Source organism: Pteropus medius, unplaced genomic scaffold, assembly GCF_902729225.1.
Source record: "Pteropus medius unplaced genomic scaffold, Ma_sr-lr_union100, whole genome shotgun sequence".
Taxonomy (NCBI): domain Eukaryota; kingdom Metazoa; phylum Chordata; class Mammalia; order Chiroptera; family Pteropodidae; genus Pteropus; species Pteropus medius.
The window spans coordinates 10,215,884-10,238,259 of record NW_024340701.1 but is presented as its reverse complement, the minus strand read 5'-3'; the positions used below and the strand labels follow the sequence as shown (position 1 = coordinate 10,238,259).

Sequence of the window (22,376 nt, the reverse complement as noted above, 5' to 3'; positions counted from 1 at the left end):
TCTGACTCTTTCTCTCTAGATAGGTTAAAAGATCAATAGATAAAGGGACAGCTAGGTAATAAATAGCTACATTAGGTGTTCTCATTGCTACTGGGATTTCATTCTAGGTCCCTTCTGCGAATAGTTCTAGGAATATAGTTTTAAATCATGAGTTTATACTGCTATTTCCAATTCAAATTTAAAATTATTGGGTTATTTCTTAACTTTTATATTTGTATCTCATTCTTCTTTCACTGAAAATCTTTCTAATAACAATGTATTCATGTATTTATTTTATCCTAATATATACCCAAAGCAAATTCAAAATTGCAATTCAAATATAATTACTACTAACAATAAACCAGGAATAGATTTGAGTGTCAGTGAGACTTGCTAAAAGCTCATGTCAAATCACTTCATTCTGGGCAAATCATTTCTTTCTGTGTCTGTTTCCTCCTGTCTAAGATAGGGATACTGATAGTTACTGTATTGTTCAGAAATCTTTTGGTTGCTAGTAATATAAAACTCACCTCAAACCACCTTAAGCAATGAAAGAAATTCACTGTTTTATATAACTGAAAACAACAGTGTTAAATTTCGCACAATTGGGGGACCCAGGTTCTTAGGTGACATCATAAAGTTAGGAACTCTCTCTAACTCTCAGCTCTTCTCTCTGTCCTGGTGACTTGATTTCCCAGTAGACTCTCTTTCTCACAATCCTTTGGCTACTACAAGACTATTATTTTCCTTTCAGCTTTAAGGAAGGCCTCACCTGAGGGAACCATGCTTGGAGATTGAATGTTATATGATGTAGCCATTAGATTGATAATCTTAAACTCAGTTGCCTGGGAAATGAGCCAAAGTATTAAGAGCCTACTATCTACCATATACACTGCTACATTCTTCAAGTGATCTTCCTCATATCCCTATATGATAAGGATTGTTCCCATTTTACAGATGGGGAAACTGAGGCTCAGTGGGATTAAAGTGACTAAAATTCGGATCCCTTTGGAAATGGGGACAGGACAACACAATATACAAAGCACTCTGAGTATTTAGCAGAAAAGGGGCCCTCTGCCTTACACACACACACACGCGCACACACACACACACACACAAGTTACCACACGCGAGAGAATGTCGCCGCATGGTTGAAGTTAAAGAAAGCGCATTAAGCTTATTTGAGACTAGGGCCGTTTTTTACCCATCTCATTATTTCCAGGGCCTGGTTACTGAAGGACTTTTGGGAATAAATGTAAATCAAATGAGAGAGGACAGCTAGTGGTTATGCTGTAGCCACATCTTTGGTCATAGGACCTGGAATTTTGGTTTAACTCCACTATTAGGATACTAGTGTTTCACACAGAAACCAGTTTTCTGTTTAAGGTGGTTTTTACTTCTCCTGAGCAGAAATCTGCTTCGTTGTCACTTTGGTGATTGCTAATTGATTAAGCACACCTGGCTCCGCTTTCCCTGTTAGACAAATTTAAGTCCAAACCATAGGTCTAGGATCCTCTCAGCTAGTTAACTAGTTCATCTCCCTATTTTTAGGCAAGGGCTTCACTCACGTCTTTCCAGTACTGTGTGTTTATAATGTGTGTAGAGAGCTATTAGGAAGCTGTCTCTTATCGCTGCTGTTCTGTTATGAAACTTAAAAAGGATTTAAAGAAATGTCAAGAGCAAAAAAGGACATGAGTATTTACTGAATCCAACCTCCTCATTTTCACAGCTGAGGAAAAGAAGGCTTCGAGAGAGAAACAGATGTATAAATAAGCAAAAATGGGGGGTTGGTAGGGAGTTCGGGGAAAGACTTGGACTCAGGATCCAGTTGACAGATGCATGCATTCATTCAAATTATTCATTTAAAATATGTACTGGCAAGCTCATAGAGACAGGAAGTAGAATGTAGTTGCCAGGGCTGGGGCAAGGAAGGATTAGGGAGTTAGTGTTTAATGTTAGACTGTCAGTTTAGGGAGATGAAAGAATTCTGGAGATGGATGGTGGTAATGATTGCAGAACAGTGCAAATTTCTTAATACCACAGAACTGTATACTTAAAAATGGTTAACATGGTAAAATTATGTCATGTATGTTTTACCACACTAAAAATATATAAGTACTGAATCTTTACTATATGTCAGGCACTGTACTTAATGCTCAGGCTCATGTCCAGTATTTTCACTGTAAGCATCTTCACTGTAAACATCTTTGACATAAGCATTTTTTCAGCAAACGTTTTTGCTACACAGTTAGTTAGCCATAAGACAATTTAACCGTGAAAGATAAAATAACTGGTTGACAGTTTAGTTTACATTTGGCAAACTTAATGTATATAAGCTAGTTGTCAATTTGGTGTCATTTCTCTATTATACATATCTGAGCCCTCGTAATGGTCTGTACGGTAATGAGTAGACGTAGTGGTTTTAAAATACTACATGATAACAGCTGTGTGCAAAACCAGATTGCAAACTTTCGTGCAAAGCCAGATTGCATACTGTGCTTAAAAATGCAAATTCTTTGGTAAGCACATTATCCCCTCCCACCATTAAAACCAAAAGTTTACCAAGCTATGGCAAATATAAAAGAGGTGGCTACCAATTCACAGCAGTTTCCAAGAGCATTAATTACTGATTCTTTAATGGAAACCGATACCTCTCTTAATGAAGGAAGAAACTGTAGCAAAAAATAAAAAGTGCATTGCTGAACAAGGTGACGAATCAACAAGCAAAAAAAAAAAAAACTGTATAAGACTATGAACGAAAGACTTTAGAGACAATGCATTTTCCCTTTTTACAATAAAGCCTTTAATTTTTTTATTAATATTTCATGTTTCATTATGTCCTTTTTAATGTTCCTCTTTTATTTTTTTATTTTATCTTTTGTGGAGAAATTGCCTTATGGCCAGTTAGTTGTACTGTGAAAATGCTTATGGCCGAATACCTGGAACCACTCGGAGTAAGAAGATGAGGAAAAAAAAGATATTGTTGCTACCATTCTGGAGCTGACTACTATACATACATATCCATATACGTAATGACAAACTGGAGAATTGCCCCACATGGTAAAGTCCAGGGAGCTAAGAGGACTTGTGGTATGGGAACTAGGTCTATGTTGGAAAGTCAGGAAAGCTCTTGGAGAGAAGAAACATCTGTACTGAAGGAGAAGTTGAGCTTGTGCAAAAACCTGGGGTAGGAGTGTGATGCATTTAAGGGACTGAATAATGGCCAGGAGCGGAAGAAAGCAAGGCGGAGGGGGTGTGATGTAGACAGAGATTTTGGTCTGCATCCTAAAGGCAGTGGGAAGCCTTTGATATATTTTAAGTACAAGATAGGCCTAATTAAGTTTGGAGAATTTTCTCTCAATCCCTTTACACTATGGTATAATTAGTAGAGCAGAGGCCAACAAAAGTGAATGAGTAGGAACTGAGGGTATTTTATGAATCCATGCTAGAAATCATGGCTGTGATCTGAGTTTGGTGATGGAGATAGAGAGAAATGGATGAAGAAAGATGTTTGGGAGGTAAAATTGACAAGACTTGGTTATGGGGGGTGAGACTGAAAGAAGCTGAATGATCTCAAGGATGGTTGTAAAAATGGATAATAGATGATGGTGCATTCACTAAATTCACTAAATTCAACTATGAAAGAAATAAAGCATCTTATGTTTTTTCTTTATTTTAATTTTAGTATATTATGTAATTAGTATAAATTAAAATAAATAACTAAATTTTTAAAAATTTTATATAAAATCAAAATGTCATATTTTAAAAATCAGAATTTTAAAATTCTACCACTTAAGAGAGAACCTTCCTTAAGATTTTGTTGGATACACTTTCAGACTTTTTATATACGTATATATGGCTATGCATACCTTTTTTTCAAAAACAGGATCACATTAAACACACTATTTTGTGATGTGCTTTTTTAAATTATTCAACAGAATGTTGTAGTTATATTGCCATTACAAAAACTACAAAAGTGATCTTCAGTTTTTGCATCTTATTTCATCTTATAGAGAAATGAAATCTCTTTGACCGGTCAGTTAATGCTCAACATTTCTCATTTTTCACTATTCTAATAGCACTTCAGGGAATATTTTGCATCTAAGTCTTTGCCCATGTCTTACATTATTTGCAAATAATTGAATTCCCACAGGAAGATTCACAGGGTTAAAGTTTACACATCTTTAAGGCTTTGAAACATACAGCCCGTCTGCCCTCCAGAAAATTTGCACTGAAACACACGCCCGCAAACAACAAAAATAACCATAATAGTCAATGCTTACATAGCCCTTACTATGTGTCTTGCACGATTTCAGGTCCTTTACATGTAGTAACTCATTAATTCTCCTAACAGGACCATGAAAAAAGTACTATTATTTTCTCCTCTGTACACATAGAAAACGAGCACGCAAAAGCCTCTAAGTAGAGAGAAAACCAGTAACCCAAGAAAATATCTGTTTTTTCACACTTTTGTCAACACTAGGTATTTTCTTTTTTTTTCTTTATTCTGGTGGGTAAAAAATGGCATCTCATACCTGGTATGTTTTATATGAATCAATTTAATATTTCCAACAACCGTTTGGGTTCTATATCATTCTTCATATTACACAAAATGAGAATATAAAGCTTGGAAAGTTAGATGTCTCAAGCTACACATCTGATAAATGATAGAGTTTAGATGTGAATTGTGTTCTCTCTGGCTCCAGAGTCCACATTCTTTTTACTGTTATCTTCAGCTAGAGACTAGGATATTTGGAAATTTAATCTTGTCCTTGAGTAAAACCTACTGGAAGATTTCAGAGTGGGAACTCATGGAAGAATTCACTCTGACCTGCTTCATTTAGCATTTGATGATGGGGTGCCTGGGGGCTGATACAGAGGTTGCCTCTCAGCCTCGTTGGCACTGTGATGCAGCGAACGCATCCAAAAATATGTTAGAAAAGAGAAAGGCCTTTATAATGAGCCTGGGCCTCCCTTTGTCTTGTGAAGTTTTAACTACTGTAATTGCTTGTAGTGTGAAGTAGTGTATTTTTCACGTATCTATTTTTATTCTGTGTCCATGTCTGTCTGTGTATCTGCTTTTTTGTTTTGTTTTGTTTTGTTTTTCATTAACTCACTTGAATCCTGGTGGGTGTATTTCTTGTGAATAGTATCGCCTCAGGAAAGCACACACTCTCATACACACATTACATACACATAATAATAATATGAAGGCTAAATGGAGTAGAATTTATTCTTTTAAAAAAGCTAATGGTAAAATCTGAGCAGATGACTTTCTAATCCATACTGTATTTAATTGGCTGTATTGAACCATAGTACAAATTAAGTCTTCTCTGTAATTTATTCTGTCAGATGGTAACCCTCCAAACAATTTGATACTTCATTTAAACATTGGTAAATGGCTCATGGAAATGCTAAGGGGAAAAAAAAAAGATTTAATGATGATCAGATAAGAAACCCTCTGTTAACAGATGAATCCCTTTGTAAATGCTGTGAGAGCTAACCTGACTCAATCATTCATTAAACATTTATTGAGCAACTACCTTATCCAGCGTATATCTTTAGATGGCTGGTTCTCCCTTCCTTCTTTCTTTGACTTATCAAACATTGTTGAGCACTTACTGTTCAAAAGGAACTGAGATAAAACTAAGGAGAACCAAACGGCAATCTTTCTTTTAAGGAGCTAACATCCCCAAAGTGGGGACAAAACATGGTCTCAGGACTTAGAGGCTTTTGCATGCTCAGTTATTTCTGCCTAGAATACTCTTTGCCCCTGACTTTCTGGGGACTTCCCCTTTATCCTTTGATGCTCAGTTCAAGGTCAGCTCCTTTATCAAGATTTTCATTCTCCATTCCTGCTTTGAGCCTATATAACACCCTATGCACACCTTTAATATAAAACTTGTCTTGTGATAGTGTGGTTGTTAGTTTCTTTGCCTGCCTGTTCTATGCAATTGCAGGGTCCTGTGTTTTAATCATCTGCATAGATGAAGCACTTAGTGTGAGACCTGGAACATAACAAGTGCTCAATAAATACCCTAACTGGATGAATGGATAAATGTGAAACAAAATTAAGAGGTGTAAAGCATCCTAGTAGAAGAACAAATACAATGCAGTGAGATCTAGGGACAGGAATTATGGCTAAGGGAAATGGAATTCGGGCAGTTTCCTTGGATGAGCAGGATGTTAGAGCTGGGTCTTGAAGCATAGAGGTGATACAGTCATGTGGAGTTGGTGAAGTGTGAGTCGGGACGAAGAGCAAGATCTGAAGAGAAAACAATGTGGCCAATGGCATGGAGGTGGGAAAGTACAGACCTCGAAGAGGGAGTGATGAATTCTTCGAATTATCTGTACCCTAGGTTACCCTGAGAAGAAGGTTCGATTGAGGAGATTAATCTCTGAATTGTCCTTGGAGTTGTTCAGCAACAACTTTCATCCATGGTGTAATGCAGAGGGTTCAGACTGGGAGGAATAAATGAAGCTGTGGCAGAGCAACAGGGTGTTCTTGAAGCCCCTATTTTTAAAACCAGATACCTGCTTTGGTTTTTGGCAGTGCTTTAATAGTTAGACTAAGTTTTTCCACGATGGAATTTGTTTTCCAAAATAAATGTGGAAAAAGTATGACCAGAATCTGCCTTTCCTCCACCTTCTCCCTCCCACTCCAGCCCAGTATTCTCTGTCACCTGTGTAACAACCAGTGATGCTCCAGGAACTCCCCATAGAAGCACTCTGGGATGGACGAGTCCTTATCTCCCTCACCTCATCGTTTCAGCCTTGGCTGCTCAACAGATACTACAGATGGCTTAGCTTAGCTCCTGAGGGTAAACTTACAGATCATGCTGTCTTGACTTTTCTTGGACATCCTTATGGCTGTCCTTTACCCCAAACCTTCTGATTTATGACCCTCTCTGGCCTCAGAGACCTGCCGGAATCCAGAACAGCCTCAGCCGTGCTTCCCTTCCCAGCAACCCCTTTTCTTATCCCAGCTTATCAGTGGTCATGGTTTTGTTACTGGACTAGGGATCTGGGAGTCTAAAGAAGGGAGACCTTGATTTTATCTACATAATTGTGTTTCTTTTTCAATGCTTTATCATGCTGAGTAGGGAGAACAGGGCCTGGGTTTAGTACTGGTCCTGCCAGCACTCTCTCTGACCCTCTATTCTTTCATGAATAAACTCAGAATTGAACTAGATGATGTTTAAGGTTCCTCTGGCTCCAACTGCCTTCATGCTGATAAAATCTACTTGAAGACATGGAGCAATTTTGAGGCTCAGTGAGCAAGTATTTGCAAGATCCTCTGAGTTGCCAAGATGAATATGATAATACGACTGTGGGATTAGCAGGATTCTAATGTATTTATATTTCCAAGTATCTATATTATGTCTGCATGGTTAAAGTTGGAGAAAGTGGAGACATATCCTCTCTCTGACTCTTAGTTTCCAAATGAACGAGCCATTTTTAGAGCAATCCTCTTTAACATGTCATAAAATTAACTATGGGAAAAGATAATGTTACAAATATCTTAAAGCACTCCACGCACACACTTTGCGAAGCAATATTAGGTATCATCAGGCGTTCAAAATGTTTTGATTTTAAAACACTTAATGAAGATTCCCAGATAAATTGAAACACCTCCATCTGCTGTCTTGCATAGTAGGTGATATTTTACCATTGCACAATCATCTTCAAATCTAATTCCACCAGGAAGATTTCTAATCGCAGTTTAATTTGAGCAATATTCCACTTGGCAATCAATAAAGTACTGTCGTCAAACTTTGATTTAATGGGAGACGTGGATAACATGCTCCACATTATGCAGAGAGAGAAATATTTTCAGGAAAAGGAGAGAAGGAGAAAGTCTTTGTCTCCCACTTCCCCTGCTGCATACCATTCAAGCTCACAAAGCCTATAAATCAATACCCCCATGTTGTGTGAATATAAGTCTCATCAATTTTACATCATTAACACCGTGAAAAAGCTACCACTCTTTGAGCAGTTTTTATCTGCTAGCTAACTATGTCCTCTTAATAGAACAAGAATAAATGGATTCTGATTATTCTACTAACAAATACTTCCTTATTTTTGTTGAAATCCACTAGAATGATACAGTTGTCTTATGGTCACTTGTGAGGCTAAGGTGACTGGGCAGTGACACTCTTGCCAAGCATGATGTGCAAGTGGGCAACCTGGACAAGGCATAAAGCTGAAGGGAGAGTCTCAGGGGATATAAAGAGGACAGTGAATGATCAGATTCTGGAAAGTTAAGATGCAGCAGCAAATTTTACTGCAAGAATGATTCGTGAGGTCAGAAGCCTAGAGAGATGGTGACAGGCTAGGACTGGATGTCTTGGAAGGCCAGAGCCAGTGGTCCAGAACTAAGGTACAGCAGACACCCACTGTCCTCAGAGGCTGGCTGCGTGGTGCAAGGTTCTAATGGCTAAAAGATGTAGGGAGATGGAACAGGACCTTGGAGAACATCTACTCCAGTGGTTCCCAGTTTTTCATAACTGTTTCTGTCGCATTACATGTCTCCCTCCCTCCACGTAAGGAAGACGATTTTGTCCAAGAAAAAAAAGCATTTATAATCATTGACTTTCCTATTTGTATTATTTGAACCCTAATAATTCCCAAAGAGAATCTACTCAAAGATTAGCTAAGTACAACAGTAACCTGATACAATTCCAGATAAACTCAGTATTTTCATTTGCATGCACAGTGAAATATGTAGTCTTACTATGAATAATTATAAATTTCTGTTTAGTTTTTTGAAATGTTGAAAATTGCTTGGGAGCTCTTTTTGTTACATTTAATGACCCTAATAGATCCAGGGCTTTGGGTTAGGTGTCACTTATTGTGTACAAACATCTCACTTGATAGAGGAATAAGCTGAGGTTCGGAGAGGGACAGTGAGTGCCTTATGATCACATAGTGACTAGAATTCAAGCTTCTTAAGACTGAGTGTCATGAAAAGGCCCTTAAAATTATAAAGACTATGAACATGTTATATAACACCTAGATGCATACATAACCCTTTACAAAGTACTGTTTAATGAGGGTTTCTTTAAGTAGGTTTCGTATAGGAAAATGGCCATAAATATCACCATCGCCAACAGGATGGTGAACATTGTTTGCTGAAGCTTAGATAATAAAGGAGGGGAGGTCAGTTTCAAAAGACTTTCAGATTATTGATCAGCTATCCCAGTTCACTTCAGTTGAACAACTCTTGGCCAGGCATACTGCAAGGTACTAGCACGACAAAGATGAGGAAGACAGAGCCTGCTGGGGATCAGGCAATTATCAGAAAGGCAAGGTCTGTGAAAGCAGGAGCCCAGGGAGCTGTTTGTGAGAGTCCCTCAGGAGCTGTAGTATCTCTAGAGACTGAAGTTCTGTGGAAACACAAAACAGGGAGGAGTTATTTCTGCTGGGAAAGTGCAGGCAAGCCTTGTTCAGGGAGGTTTAACAGAAGTGGCACTATTTCAAATGGCCTTTGTAAGAGGAATAAGATTTGGGCAAGTGGATAAAAGAATGGTCATTGCAGACAAAGGGACGGACTCATGAAAAGCCACAGGGATATGGGGGACCCCACCTCTAGCCCAAATGGTGACTGTGGACCACAGCGAGAAAGGTGTTCCTCAAGACGCTCTTATCATCATCTGTCAGGAAATTGTTGTAACCATGCAAAGCCATGGTTCTATCAATGTGAATGGCGCCCCTGCTGGTTGTACAGTGTGCATCTTCCCCCATGGCAAGCAGAAGCCCTGGGTATGTGAGCGTATTAAATACCAAGCTGCAACTTAGACCGGGCTGTATCATGAAGAAAGATATAGCAGAAGCCTCCACCACTGAATAGGCCTGACTGGCTCTGGCAGGCTGAAGGAAACCATCACTACAGATGCCCGTTCAGCATGTGAGCAGTTCTGTTTATCTGTCCAGTCACAGCACTAAGACCGTGGAGGGGAGCCTCAGTTTCCCAAGGGCAGGCACAGCATTCTTTCCTTCCATCTGGACCAAACAGCTTTCCCAAAGCCCTCCGGGCCTGTTCACACATAGCTGAAACGCATCTCTTATTGATCAATAGCTCAAAAGGAAAGTTCCCTGAAATATGCTCTTCCTTTTGTCTCTCGTAGGCCCTTCAGCATCATCATGCTGTTCATGAAATATCCTACATTGCAAAGGACATCACAGATCACCGGGCCTTTGGATACGTTTGTGGAAAGGAAGGGAATCACAGATTTGTGGCCATAAAAACAGCCCAGGCGGTGAGTACCACATCCAAGGAGGGCATCTTTCCTTATAACTTTAGGAGACAGCACAGTCACACTGCTGGTCTCCGAGAGCCCACACTGATGTATGACTAAGTGGTGCTGATGCTCAGGTTCTCATCTAGAAAAGATAAACATCCTTGAAGCGAGGAAACAGGCTCATGCCTATCCAGTTTTTTTTTACTGTTGTTTTTTCTAATGGGTATTTTGTAATGACTATTTTCTTTTCTGATTAAGCTGGATGGAGGCATAATATACAAATACGTTTCCTGTGTTCGTAGCCTCATTTAAAAAGAAAATAAGAAAAAATAAATAGTTCTTTTGCATAAGGCCTACCCTAATTTTATTGTATCCAAAATTACTAATAAATAAAAACATTGCCTTTTATGCTTATGATTATTATGAATTTGTAAATATAATTAGTTGAAGAAATGAACTTTAGCCTAGATGCAATTTGCTAAACCGATATAAACAAGGTAGAATTAATTAAGGATGGAATGCTTTCACTTTAATAGGAGAAGGAAGGGCTGAGGATTGTAGCCGGCAAAAACAAAAATCGGTCGCTGCAGCTCAGTCCCATTCCCTTATTAATGCGTTTTACCACCTTTTACTCCAGGCTGAACCTGTTATTCTGGACTTGAGAGATCTCTTTCAACTTATTTATGAATTGAAGCAAAGAGAAGAATTGGAAAAAAAGGCACAAAAGGATAAGCAGTGTGAACAAGCTGTGTATCAGGTATACCTGTGAATTCATCCTGGTACTGGAGAAGATTGGGGCTTAAAATAAATAGATGTTAAAACTGACAGTCAGGGCTTCTCTTCTTGCCGTGGAGTAGAAATAAACAAAGATGAAAGGTTCCTGTGTAAATTACAGGCACCTAAAGCAAGCCGTTATAAATGAGCCCTCATTCTCTGAAATTCTAGGTATTGAAGAGAAAGTGAAATCTTGAACCCAGAGGATACTTTAGTGGAGGAGAACAAAAGAAACACAATTGCTTTTGCTATTGTCACTATGGGGGCGGGGTTGGCTACTAAGGGTTTTGATTTTTTTCTACATGTTTTCTACCTTAATGACCCATCAGCCTATCCTGCCCAGAGCTGGTTTCTTTACTGTCCTGTAATTTCTGAATACGGTCTCATATCTCTTCCTTTATATCCTCTACTTTACACCCTCCCTTCCCTCACTCTGCTATAGACAATTCTGGAAGAAGATGTTGAAGATCCTGTATACCAGGTAATTTCTGAAACTAGTTGGGGTTTTAGGGTCAGGAATGCTTAGGGGTGTGGTTCAGCCATTTAGTCCAAGACCTGAAGCATCCCCTGACTGCAGAGCCCAGAGAGGGATTCCTGAAGGGGTGGGCTGCCAAGCCCCATCAGGAGCGAATTCCCATAAAACCTGGCAGAAGTTTGGCGGGCATCAGTGACATGGGATTTGGAGATGCACTTCTCCCTTCTTGTCCTGCCTCAGCCCCCTCCACAATATGTAACAGTCTGATCCCAGAGCTGAATGTTTTCAAGAGTCTCTTGAATATTCTGAGTTCATTAGAGAGACCGAATCATGAAGTGGTTTCTCCGAGTTAAGAAACGAAGGTGGAGACTGACATTCAGACATTTGAACACAAACCCAAAAGATGGTTTGTAAGCTTTAGAAAGGATGTGAGAGAAAGTCTCCTGTCTGGTCCCTGATCCGCCAGACTGCTCATGCCACAGGGGCTGTTGTGAGGAGGGAAAGGGAGGTCCTAGAGAATCTCAGCCCGTAGCTTTCCCTGGACTCACCTCATGGTTGCAGCTCAGGTGAGGGTAGAGAGATGATTTCTCTTGCGTTCTAGTATGTGCTGTGTTCAAACAGATGCAGAAAAAAGGTAAGAGGAGGCCTCGTCCCCTCTGTGCTTATTCCCCAGGAGAGAAAGAAGACCAAAAACAGATTAGTTGGACGTAAAAGAAAACCTGAAACTTAATTTCTAACTGGGACACACATGAATAATAGATGTGTGTGTCACATGCATATATGCGAATGCATATTTTCACAAAAGAAGCTGGTTACCGCTATGACAAAAGTAGAATATGGATTTTAAAAGTAATATAATATGGAAAACTTGAAGTGCAAGGAGTATCTAGCATGTTTGGAAAACAGAAGTAGAAATGCTTTTAATGGCATGCCCTTGCTATACAATGAATGCTGAGGCCAGGATTTGTTTATAATATGAGCTCAGCCCCAGGCTAACTGGCTCACAGAGAATGTAGAATATTGACCTTTTTGAAATGGCTCCATTCTTTAGAGTCTGAAACATGCACATGAAAAATTTTATCTTTTATATTTAAAGCCGCGAATGTAAATTAAGGTGATATTTATGAGATGAGAGAATTTGGGATTCTGAGCTCTTCGGAGCTGGCTTCGGGCCTTGAGCCTTAGAGAGCAAAGGGAGACAACCACTGTCACCCAAAGTTCACAAAGTTGGAATCCAGGCATTCTCAGGAGACATCATTCCCACTCAGCAACACCAGCACAAGTGTACATTACTGAGATAAATGTCACTGAAGGAGAGTTATATCTCAAGAAAGATCTACTGATGCCCCAAGCAATCATCACCAAGGAGTGACCGTCAGACCTTTGCAGTTTTCCTCAGGAAAGGCAGGAATGGGCAAGGCCCATCTGGTTTTTCGGTTGTCTTTTTAAGGCATTTTCTCTTGTGCCTGTTCCTTTAATGCTCACTGTGATTTGTATCTTGAATTCCAAATGCTGTTTTTTTCCTCTTTCTTTTGCCCCTCTGATCTTTCCTCTCTGGCTGCTCCGTTAATAGTACATTGTGTTTGAGGCTGGACACGAGCCAATCCGTGATCCCGAAACGGAAGAAAACATTTATCAGGTATAAAATCACTTCCCTCTCTTACTGTTGCTCCACTACCAGTAACTGCACTGACAGGTCTGAAGGACCAAGGGCTCTCTCCTCATGAGCGTCACTCCTGATCATTCTAGGCTTGTTAAAATCCCTCCATATGAATTGGCTTCTAGTTCCCCTCCAATGTACCAGTAGTTGTCATGCCTTATTGTTAAAATGATTAATGGCCAGTTGAGTACAGTGTTTTAATTTTTAATGGATCCTAACTATTTTCAGTTGACCCCAAAAGCAAACATTCCATGTTACTAAAGTAATCCATCGGATGGTTGTTGTCCATAATATAACAAGGTCTTTCATTTCTCAAAAGATTGTGCTCATTCAATTTCTTTAAAAAGCTGACCACACTACTGAAATTCAAAAATGGTACTTGAAAACAACAGTGGGAAAATTAACTGAATGAAAGAAACTATAGCTAAAGGTTTTACCCCTTCTGAAGGGAAGGTCAATTAGTATTCTTAAATGTCTGCTTATGTGAAAAACCATGAACACACTTTTAACTCCTTTAATTCTCATAAATATGCTATAAAGTAGGCATTTTAATCCCACTTTTACATAGGGAACTGAGACTCAGAGAAACTGAGGAGCTTTCTCAGGGCCGTACAACTATTTAGAGCTGAGATCAAACCCAGGCAAGTAAGTGAAGGCAAAACTCACACTTCTTCCCCTGTGAATTCATCAAAGAGTTTGAGTCATTGCGGCATAGCAACACATCAAACAAATATGATGACCTCCAATTTTTCACTAATTAGAATCTTAGACCTAATTTAAATATAAATATTATAGAAGTAGGAAAAATTTTGATGTATTTCATAAGTGATTTTAATTTTCTTAATTTACTTAGTTGTGCGGTATGTTATTCTGCCTTGGGCATGCATTACTTGTATTATAAAAACAGATTTTTCAATTTCCAGCAAGTGCACAGAGTTCTGAATGACCAAAGTATAACCTTAGCTCTATCAACAACTCAGTTTAAACCAGCCCTGAGGAATAATAATCTAAGGACAGTTGACACTTGAATAATATGGGTTTGAATTGCATGGGTCCACTTCTGTGCTGATTTCCATCAGTAAATACCTGTACTGTTTTCCCTCTTTGTGGTCAGAGGACTGATTGCACTGATCTATGCCATTTTATATAGGGAACTTTGAGCATCTGCTGATTTTGATATCCACGGAGTTCCTAGAACCAATCCTCCATGGACACCAAGGGACAACTAAGTTCTTGGGGAGTTAAAAGTTCTATACAGATTTCTGACGCGTGGAGGGCTGGCACCCCTAACACCCACCTTGTTCAAGGGTCAGGTGTATTTCTCTCTGCCAGATTTGTCTGGACTGGATCACGTGTGAGGTTATGCTTCAAGGTTTTGTTTAAAATCATCACCTAAAAAGTTTCTCTCTCCAAATAGATAAGTTGCATTATTTGTCCTCAGTGTCAGATTTTAACATACAACCTTGCACCGTCTGAATATGAGTCCAAAGGAACCATTAACCAGTACTTCTCTGAAGAGAGAGCACCTTTAAAAATAATAGGCTTTTCCATATAAGAGGTTTCTGAATTCAGACACAGCTGGAGTTGGCGGGACTCCCTTTGTGCCCTGTGGGGGACTGCTGGGGAGGGGTTTTTAGGCAAGTGGAGAACTGGGTTCTAGCTTTGGCTCTGTCTCCAACAACCTCTGGCTAAGTGGTAGTAGGCAAGGTACTTGCCCTCTCTGAGACTCAGTTTCCCCAAAGACAAAATTGGAGAATAATTTCTCTCTAATTCACATGTCGTCATGAGAACGACACAAGCTGACATGGAGAAAGAGGCTTCATCCTTGTCACACACTGAGTCCACTGTGTGTAGATTTGGGATCATCATACAAGTACGACCAAACCCAGCCACTAATCCACCTTGTCAAGTTCCTTTTCTTCTCTGGGCCTCAGTTTACTCATCTGTAAAATGAGTAAGTAAGAGTAAAGAACATCTCAGGCAAGCCCTTTTCTGCTCTCCGTAGCTACTGCCTCATCATAGGCCTGTGATTCTTTAAAGGAACGTGTTGGCTGACTTTACAGGACAAAACTCTTAGAAATAGGGGTGTGTGTGTGTGTGTGTGTGTGTGTGTGTGTGTGTGTGTGTGTGTGTGTGTTTGCAGCGGCAGCATATAGTTTTGGTAACGTTCATTGGGTGCTGATTGTGGGCTGGCTCTGTGAATGAGGGTTTATACACAGTATCTTATTATCCCTCAAAATAACCCTATCTGGCTTGAACCATTATTTGTACCCTACAGTTGAGGAAAGTGAGGCTTACAAGGTCACAGCTACAAGAGGTAGTAGTCCCCACTCACACCCAGGTCCCTCTGACCTCTGTAAATAAAAAATAAATCTGGGGCTCTTTTCATCTGGGGCTCAGAATATCCTGATGCTGAGTTTCACAATTGGATTCTGTGTATGTTTCCAGTCACTATGTAAAAATCACACTTGTTTTAACAGTCTGACCTCTGGGATCTTCCTGGCTGTCCATCGTTAACAAGAAGGTACCATTTAAGAGAATGAATATTTTATTGCCCTCTATTGGAGAGGCCTCTAATAATTTTCCTTTCTTGCAATTGCCAGTCAGCTGGGCCTCAAAAATGCTTAACAAGAGATAAGCTCTTGGGCCTAAGGATAAGGCTGAGCTTTAAGGAACTGCTATTAGGAGCCTCATTATATTTTTTTAAGGGCCTGCAAGTGTTTCATAGCTATTCCTCTTGAGTAGATTGCAATGTTTCTTATACTTCATCTTGGCCCAGGGTGGTCTCAGATTTCATTCCATTCCCTCCCCCTGCCCCCAACCCTCGGTTTTCTGGAATGAGGTAAACAGACTTGGAGTCTAATTCTTTAACTATTTTGTGACCTTGGGTGAAGTATATAGCTTTTGTATCTTCAATTTCTTGGGCTATAAAATAGGAATACTGTAATACCTGCTTCTAGAAGTGATGCGAAGATGTAAAGTGACAAGGACAAGCACCTCACCTGGTCCCTGGTAGGTTCTGTATAAATGTTAGTTCCCTTCACTTCCTAACATTGTCAGTATCAGAGGCTGCTCAGGATGTCTTATGATGATGTGTTAACTGAAGTAGAACATGACTTGCTCACCTCAACTTGTGAGAGAGCCCAGTGGAAAGCTGCAGCCTTGCCTGACTTTGCTATTTATAATTCCAGCCTAAGGGAGACAGAGGCTCTTGAGTAAACGTAACCTCTCCTCAAGGATCAGTAGTCTCATTTTCCAAACTGGATTAATAATAGTAATTGTCTTTCGATTTGCATGCCCAGAAAAAGTTATCAGCTGTCTTCTTAAAACAACACAGAGCCTCTTTGGGGTTTTTACACCTCACTCAATTTTGACCCTTCCATTAATGGTGAGATAAGAAGAACAGTTACAATGATAATAAGAAAGTCAAGCCCTCCAATTTAAGTGCTGGGCCCAAGGCCAGAGGCTCTAATTCTAAACCCAGTGTTCTTTTGCACTTTAACAAGCTTCCTGCATGAGCAAGATCACATCTTTCCATGCAGGAGTTCTCCAATTTTATGCATTCGAAAATTGTTTTTAATCACCCACAATGTGTCATGTATCATTATTTTAAAACAGTAAGCCTCTAGTCCTATATCACCCAGCCCTTAAACCACCTCTCCACACTGTTAATGTGTTGCTCAACTGAAAGTGTCTTCTGTATGTACAATACTCAATGTATAGTTTTTAGAGTCATTTCATATCTAATAACTCATTCATTCAAAAAGTGATTATGTATGGAGCACGTAGCATGTGCAGGGCACTTGGGGATGGTTAGCTGGTTAGCATGGTCCCTACCCTTAAAGAGTTTATAGGCAACCCCCTGGACACTCATGACAACCAGATGAGGAAACTGAGGTCAGAGAACAAAGTGACCTCTGAGGTCACACAGCCTGTGACAGAGCCAGGATTAGGAACCAGATCTCCCACTTCCTTTTGGTCCAGAACTGTTATCACTGTACAACATCGTGTGACTAAAATGGTCTGCAGACTGCATGGACCGGCCAGGGGGAGATGAGAGCCAGCACCGAGGCTCTTTCTGGTCTTTGTCCCTTTCGCATCTTGCCAGTGTTCTGTCCTCACTACACACGTGGTAAATGTTTGATGCTTAGGCATTTCTTGCTTAACCAGTATTTACAGATAGAGAAATAAGGATAAGAAAATATTCGCTCTGCCCTCAGCAAGCTTACAGAGCAGTAGGCGTACAGAGGAGGAGCAGGCAGCTGCAGTTTGGCTTGAAAACTCCCATGTAAGATAAGCACATTTTATACTCTACTGTAGCAAGCTGATTACTTTTTCATCTCCCCAGCAAGACAAGGAGCTCTGTTCCATCAGGGGCCATATCCATCTTGTTCTCCATCATTGTTTCAAGCCAAGCACAGTGCATGACACATAATAAGTACTTGGTAACTTTTATTTTTTAATGAAAGGATGCACCAGAGGTTACAAGAGTACAGAGGAAGGTTCAAACTAGGCCTGGAGAGTTGAGCAAGGCTCCCAAGAAGATGTCCTGGCTGAGATAAATCTTAAAGGACAAGCGGGCAGATTGATATCTCACCCATGGGAGAGCCAAGCAGAAAAAGCTTTTTCAATTATGCACAGTTTGGGTTTATCCATCCCACTGCTTCTCCTCCATTTGCAGGAATAATTGAGAGTCAGCAGCAGTTCAACTTGCTCAGTGCCCTCAGTGAGCAGTGAATTACGGGGAACAGCAATGCTGTTCGCTGTGCTCAGAAAAGGGTGAGCCAGTAGAAATAAAAGTGAGGGCTGGTAATTTATTGGCCCTCATTAACAAGGACTCTGTAGGCATTCTTAGAGGATTCCTTTTAGGGGGAGCCCAGTTATTGGGAGCAAAGAAATTACATTCTTCATTGGCTACCTGCAAACGAAGGTTTGCAAGAGCAGCTCTACAGTGCGTCTTTTGCACAGCCATGCTCACGCATAGTGCTGTTTTCTATAAGAGTGTGCACGAGTTTCGGGGAGTGTGGAACGTGATGTCAAAGAAAAAGGAGCACCTGAAACAGCTGCGGGAATGGTGGGAATAGGGAGGAGACGCAGCTGTCTATGTAGTTTAGTTAAAAGAATCTGCCCAGGCTCAGACTGCTGGCTCCCTTGCTCACCTCTCCAGGCCTCATTTTCTTCCTCTGCAACATAGGAACAATTGTCATCCTTACCTGATTGACTCCTCCTGAGGATTACATGAGAATGTACATAAATACAAATGTTTAAAATAGTGCCCCATTAGTGTTAGCTCATCTGTTAGTAATAAATGTCTTGTTTGGTAGCCAGAAAGAGCTGGGTTTGAATGTGATCACTTTCTAGCATTGATGTTTTGGGCAAATTTCCCTAACATCTCTGAGTCTCACTTTCCACTATTTAAAGTGGAGATTATAATACCAACTTCTTAGGGTTATTATAAGGATTTTAAATTAAATGAGAGTGAAAATGACAAAGAGACTGAAGGAATAAGCTTAGATTCATATTTCTCTAAGAGTGGTGTATGGTTAGCTGGTTAGCCTGTTCTTAAGGAGCTTCCAGGCTGATGGAAAGAAAGACAGGTCATCAGACAGTTATAAAACCATTGCTGCTGGTCTCTCCAATGGAGGTGTGAGCTAAGCTCTGCTAAGTGCTGGGGAAGAACTAATGGTTACTTTCAATCTAGAATGCTTGATTGACAAATGAGAAAAATTCGACATATCCACTGTTGTATTATAAAATGCGTTCATATACGTATCTATATAATGCGTCAATGATAAAAGAAAGTACCATTCTAACATTTTATAGTCTTACGGTGCTTCATAGTTATTGATTATTTACTGTCTGTTTTCTCATTTGATCCTCAAAATAATCTGAGTGAGAAGCAGAGCCAATAGTACCCATTTTATAAAATTGGAGCTCAGAAGATCTAAGTGACCTGCTCAGGGTATTTCAGTTAACCACATGGCCCAATAAAACCCGATGAATGAATAAGAGAAAAGAGGGAAGGAAGAAGATACAGATACATATTTTAAAATATCACGATTTCCTGGATTCTCTTGCTTTTTATACCATTTCTGGGCCCCTTTCTTGAACAAAAAACCTTTGGTAGTTATCCGATGGCTTGTACACGATCCCAGCAGACACTATACTTTGTACTAGGACCTTGATATTTGCTATATTTTAAATAGCCCAATCTCAGTCGAACAGTTTAAGATGAGTTGCAAACTGTTTTTAATCATTTTGGGCAACTCAGAGAACCTCCCTGCGCCTCATTTTTGGCTTTGGTGAAATCGGGATTATTTTTTTCACCACATGATCCCTGAAGTCTCTGCAACGTTTTATCCTGTGATTCTGTGAGGAGCCCAGTGGCAGAGAAACCCTGCAAACATTTGTTAATGATTTTCCTAAATGTAGGAGCCTGGCCTCCTGCTTTCACAGTTCCAGCAGCCCCTCGGAGCTGGCCCCTGGGACCTCGGGGGCTGTTCTCACACACACTTAGCCAGTTTGGAGTTGAAGTCTGGTTGCTGTATTCTTTGAAAATGGAGTTACCAGAGTGTTTTGACTGTGTCGAATTTGATTTTTCCATAGGTTCCCACCAGCCAAAAGAAGGAAGGTGTTTATGATGTGCCAAAAAGTCAACCTGTAAGTGTAAGTGTGTTTTCTCTCTACTGTCAGATTCCCATGACCTGGATTCACATTGAGATTATGTCTACGATTTGAGGAAAGGAACTCCTCTTCTGGATAAGTGCCACAACCCATATGGCTTTGCTTAGGGGGAGGGGTGCAGGGGGACATGCTGGGACTCCTCAGTGGATCAGAGGGTAGGAGGCATAAGGGAGAAATGATGGCACGGAGGAAAGGGTGCCAATCTGGGTGGAGGTCTGGTTCCATGAGAGGGAGTGAGTAGAATCGTGCCAACCACCATGTCCAAGGGACTCAGGGTCTCGGGTATTCCATGATAAAAGTTTTCAGCCAAAGATTTTATTATATCTGGTCAAATGATGGAGAGAGGGCAGTGTCTTGATTTGGGGAAGAAAGTTGCCCATCCAACTTGAAAGTGGTTGAGAAGTTTCAGAGGGACAATAGAGGAAGGGCTGGCCAGGACCTTTAGGTGTAATAGTCCAGCCAACAGGCAGAGAGCTGTGGAAAAGGCCATCTGAAGTGGGCTTATGAGAACCCAGGAGGTCCACTGCATCTGTTTCTCATCTGCTGATGGGACTTCTGGAAAGTGAAAGGGAAAGGAAATTTCAGGCTCTGTGGTACTGCCCCCAAGCCTCTTCTAAGCCCAGACCCACATTTAGGATTTCCAGTTGGCACTCAGAAGGAACTGCTGTGTATAATTAAGGGAGCACTGGGGAGCCAGTGAAGGTTCTTGAGCAAGAGGGACATGAGCCTTTGCCACAAACTATGTAAAAACAAAACAAAACAAAAAAACTGGCGTGTTTAGTCACTATTGATCTTATTCAGCTCAACAATAGTTGGAAGGAGTATGAGTCTGAAGAATCCCGAGCACTGGTCTTAACAAAGCTGCCGTGAGGCTAAATGACTCTTTCTGGAACATTGTTGTTATTTCTGACCTCACACTGTGGGAGTCATAAAGATACACCTGTATGTTTCAAGATCAGATCGATAAGGGAGTTTGACACCCCATCCCATGAGGAATAGCTGGAGGACCTAGAAATGCTTGGCCTAGAGGAAAGAAATCATAGAAAATAAAATATGGAAATGGGAGTCCGAAGGGCCATGTGCAGAAGAGGGATTATAGTGTTCTGTGTTAGCCGGCTCATGAAACTGAGACCAGTGGGGACACTGCGAGAAAGCCAATTCCAGCTCAAAGTGAGGGTGACCTTCCTGAGGGTCAGAGCTGTTCAAGGGGCGGAGGAGCTGGCCCCTGAAAGAGTGTGCTCCCCATCAGTGGAGCTGCACAGCAGAGCCCGGAAGACCACCTGCCAGAAAAGCTGTGATGGAGACAGGGATTCAAACATGGAATGAGTAGAAGGGCAAGACGAGCCCTTGTTGTCCCTTCCGCACCTGGGCTTCTAGAGTGTCTGAGCTGGGAGTCTATTCTTACCCTCACCTGCCCCCATTCCCCTTTTCCCTTATGAAATTTCTTTTTGACCAGTGTCCATTTTTCTACCCTATTCTGTCAATGTCTTGAAACCACAATATATTACCTAAATACTGCTTCCGAAACCCCATGCCGGTTAATTTTAATGAGAAAACATACCTGCATACAAGCCCCTTTTCAAAAACCCGAGTCTGGAAACAGAGAACATACAGCGTGCTGCTCAGAGAAAAAGCCATTTTTCTCCCCAAGGTCTTTGGGTTTAATCAAGCCTCCTTGTCACTGAGACAGTGGTCTTTCCTGTTTCAATTTGATCCAGCCGCCATTACACAGCTCCCTACAATTCAATTTGTGCCTAAATTGCCTCACTTGCCCCTAAAAGGTTTAGAGACGTGAGGAAACATGCTTCATTTGCTGCCTTCGTTTTTGTGAATTTATTAACCAACCTAACCACACCATCTCAAGACAAGCTTAATAGTTAAAAAAAAAAAAAAAAAAAAAATCCAAGCTCCTTAGCCTGACATACACAGCACTCAGGTCCTGGGCTCAGCTTTTATCTCTAATCTACCTCCTGGTCCAGCTCTACTGAACTCCATGGTTACCTGAAGGGAACATGCCCTCCCCTAATGTCCTAGCTTAGCTTCAAGCTTTGTGCTCTCAGGGAGTCTTTCTGGACTTCTGCCCCAAACAGTGTCAGCAGGTCACCCCTCCCTTTGTGTCCTCGTACCCTATCATTCTTCTATTGATAGCTCTTACCACAGTGTCAAATTCCTCCTTCTTCTCCTTTATTTCCAGGAGCTTTCTGAGGTCCTTGTAGGATCGGAAGCAAGCCCAGGGCCTGGTATGCGGAAGCCAGGCATGACATAGCCACTCTAGGAATATTTGATAAATATATGAATGACTCTACCCTATAGTAGGAATTTATGAAAATCCCTGGCACTTTCTCTTAATGGGAACTCCCTGGTTTTTTTTTTCTGTCTCAAAAATAGGCATTAAAAGTAATAAGGTTTTATTGGAAAATGTCTGGGCTGCTTGAATGGCCTGCAGTGGCTCCCAGCCTGCTGTTCCCACAGCGTCCTAGAAGCATTTAATGGTGCTAATGGCTTTTTCATGAATGATTACAACATTACTAAATGCCTAAGAGAGGCTGCAGGTAGAAAGCGC

General features: G+C 40.7%; 1 protein-coding gene across 1 annotated transcript in view; it reads left to right on the top strand.

The window, feature by feature from the left end:
• DAB1 (DAB adaptor protein 1) overlaps positions 1-22,376 on the top strand; it is a 370,550-nt gene that overhangs the window by 299,611 nt on the left and 48,563 nt on the right. The window contains exons 5-7 of the mRNA XM_039887405.1: positions 10,107-10,238; positions 10,858-10,977; positions 19,736-19,795. Of these exons, the coding sequence (XP_039743339.1) occupies positions 10,107-10,238; positions 10,858-10,977; positions 19,736-19,795 (312 nt within the window). The remainder of the gene's footprint in view (positions 1-10,106; positions 10,239-10,857; positions 10,978-19,735; positions 19,796-22,376) is intronic.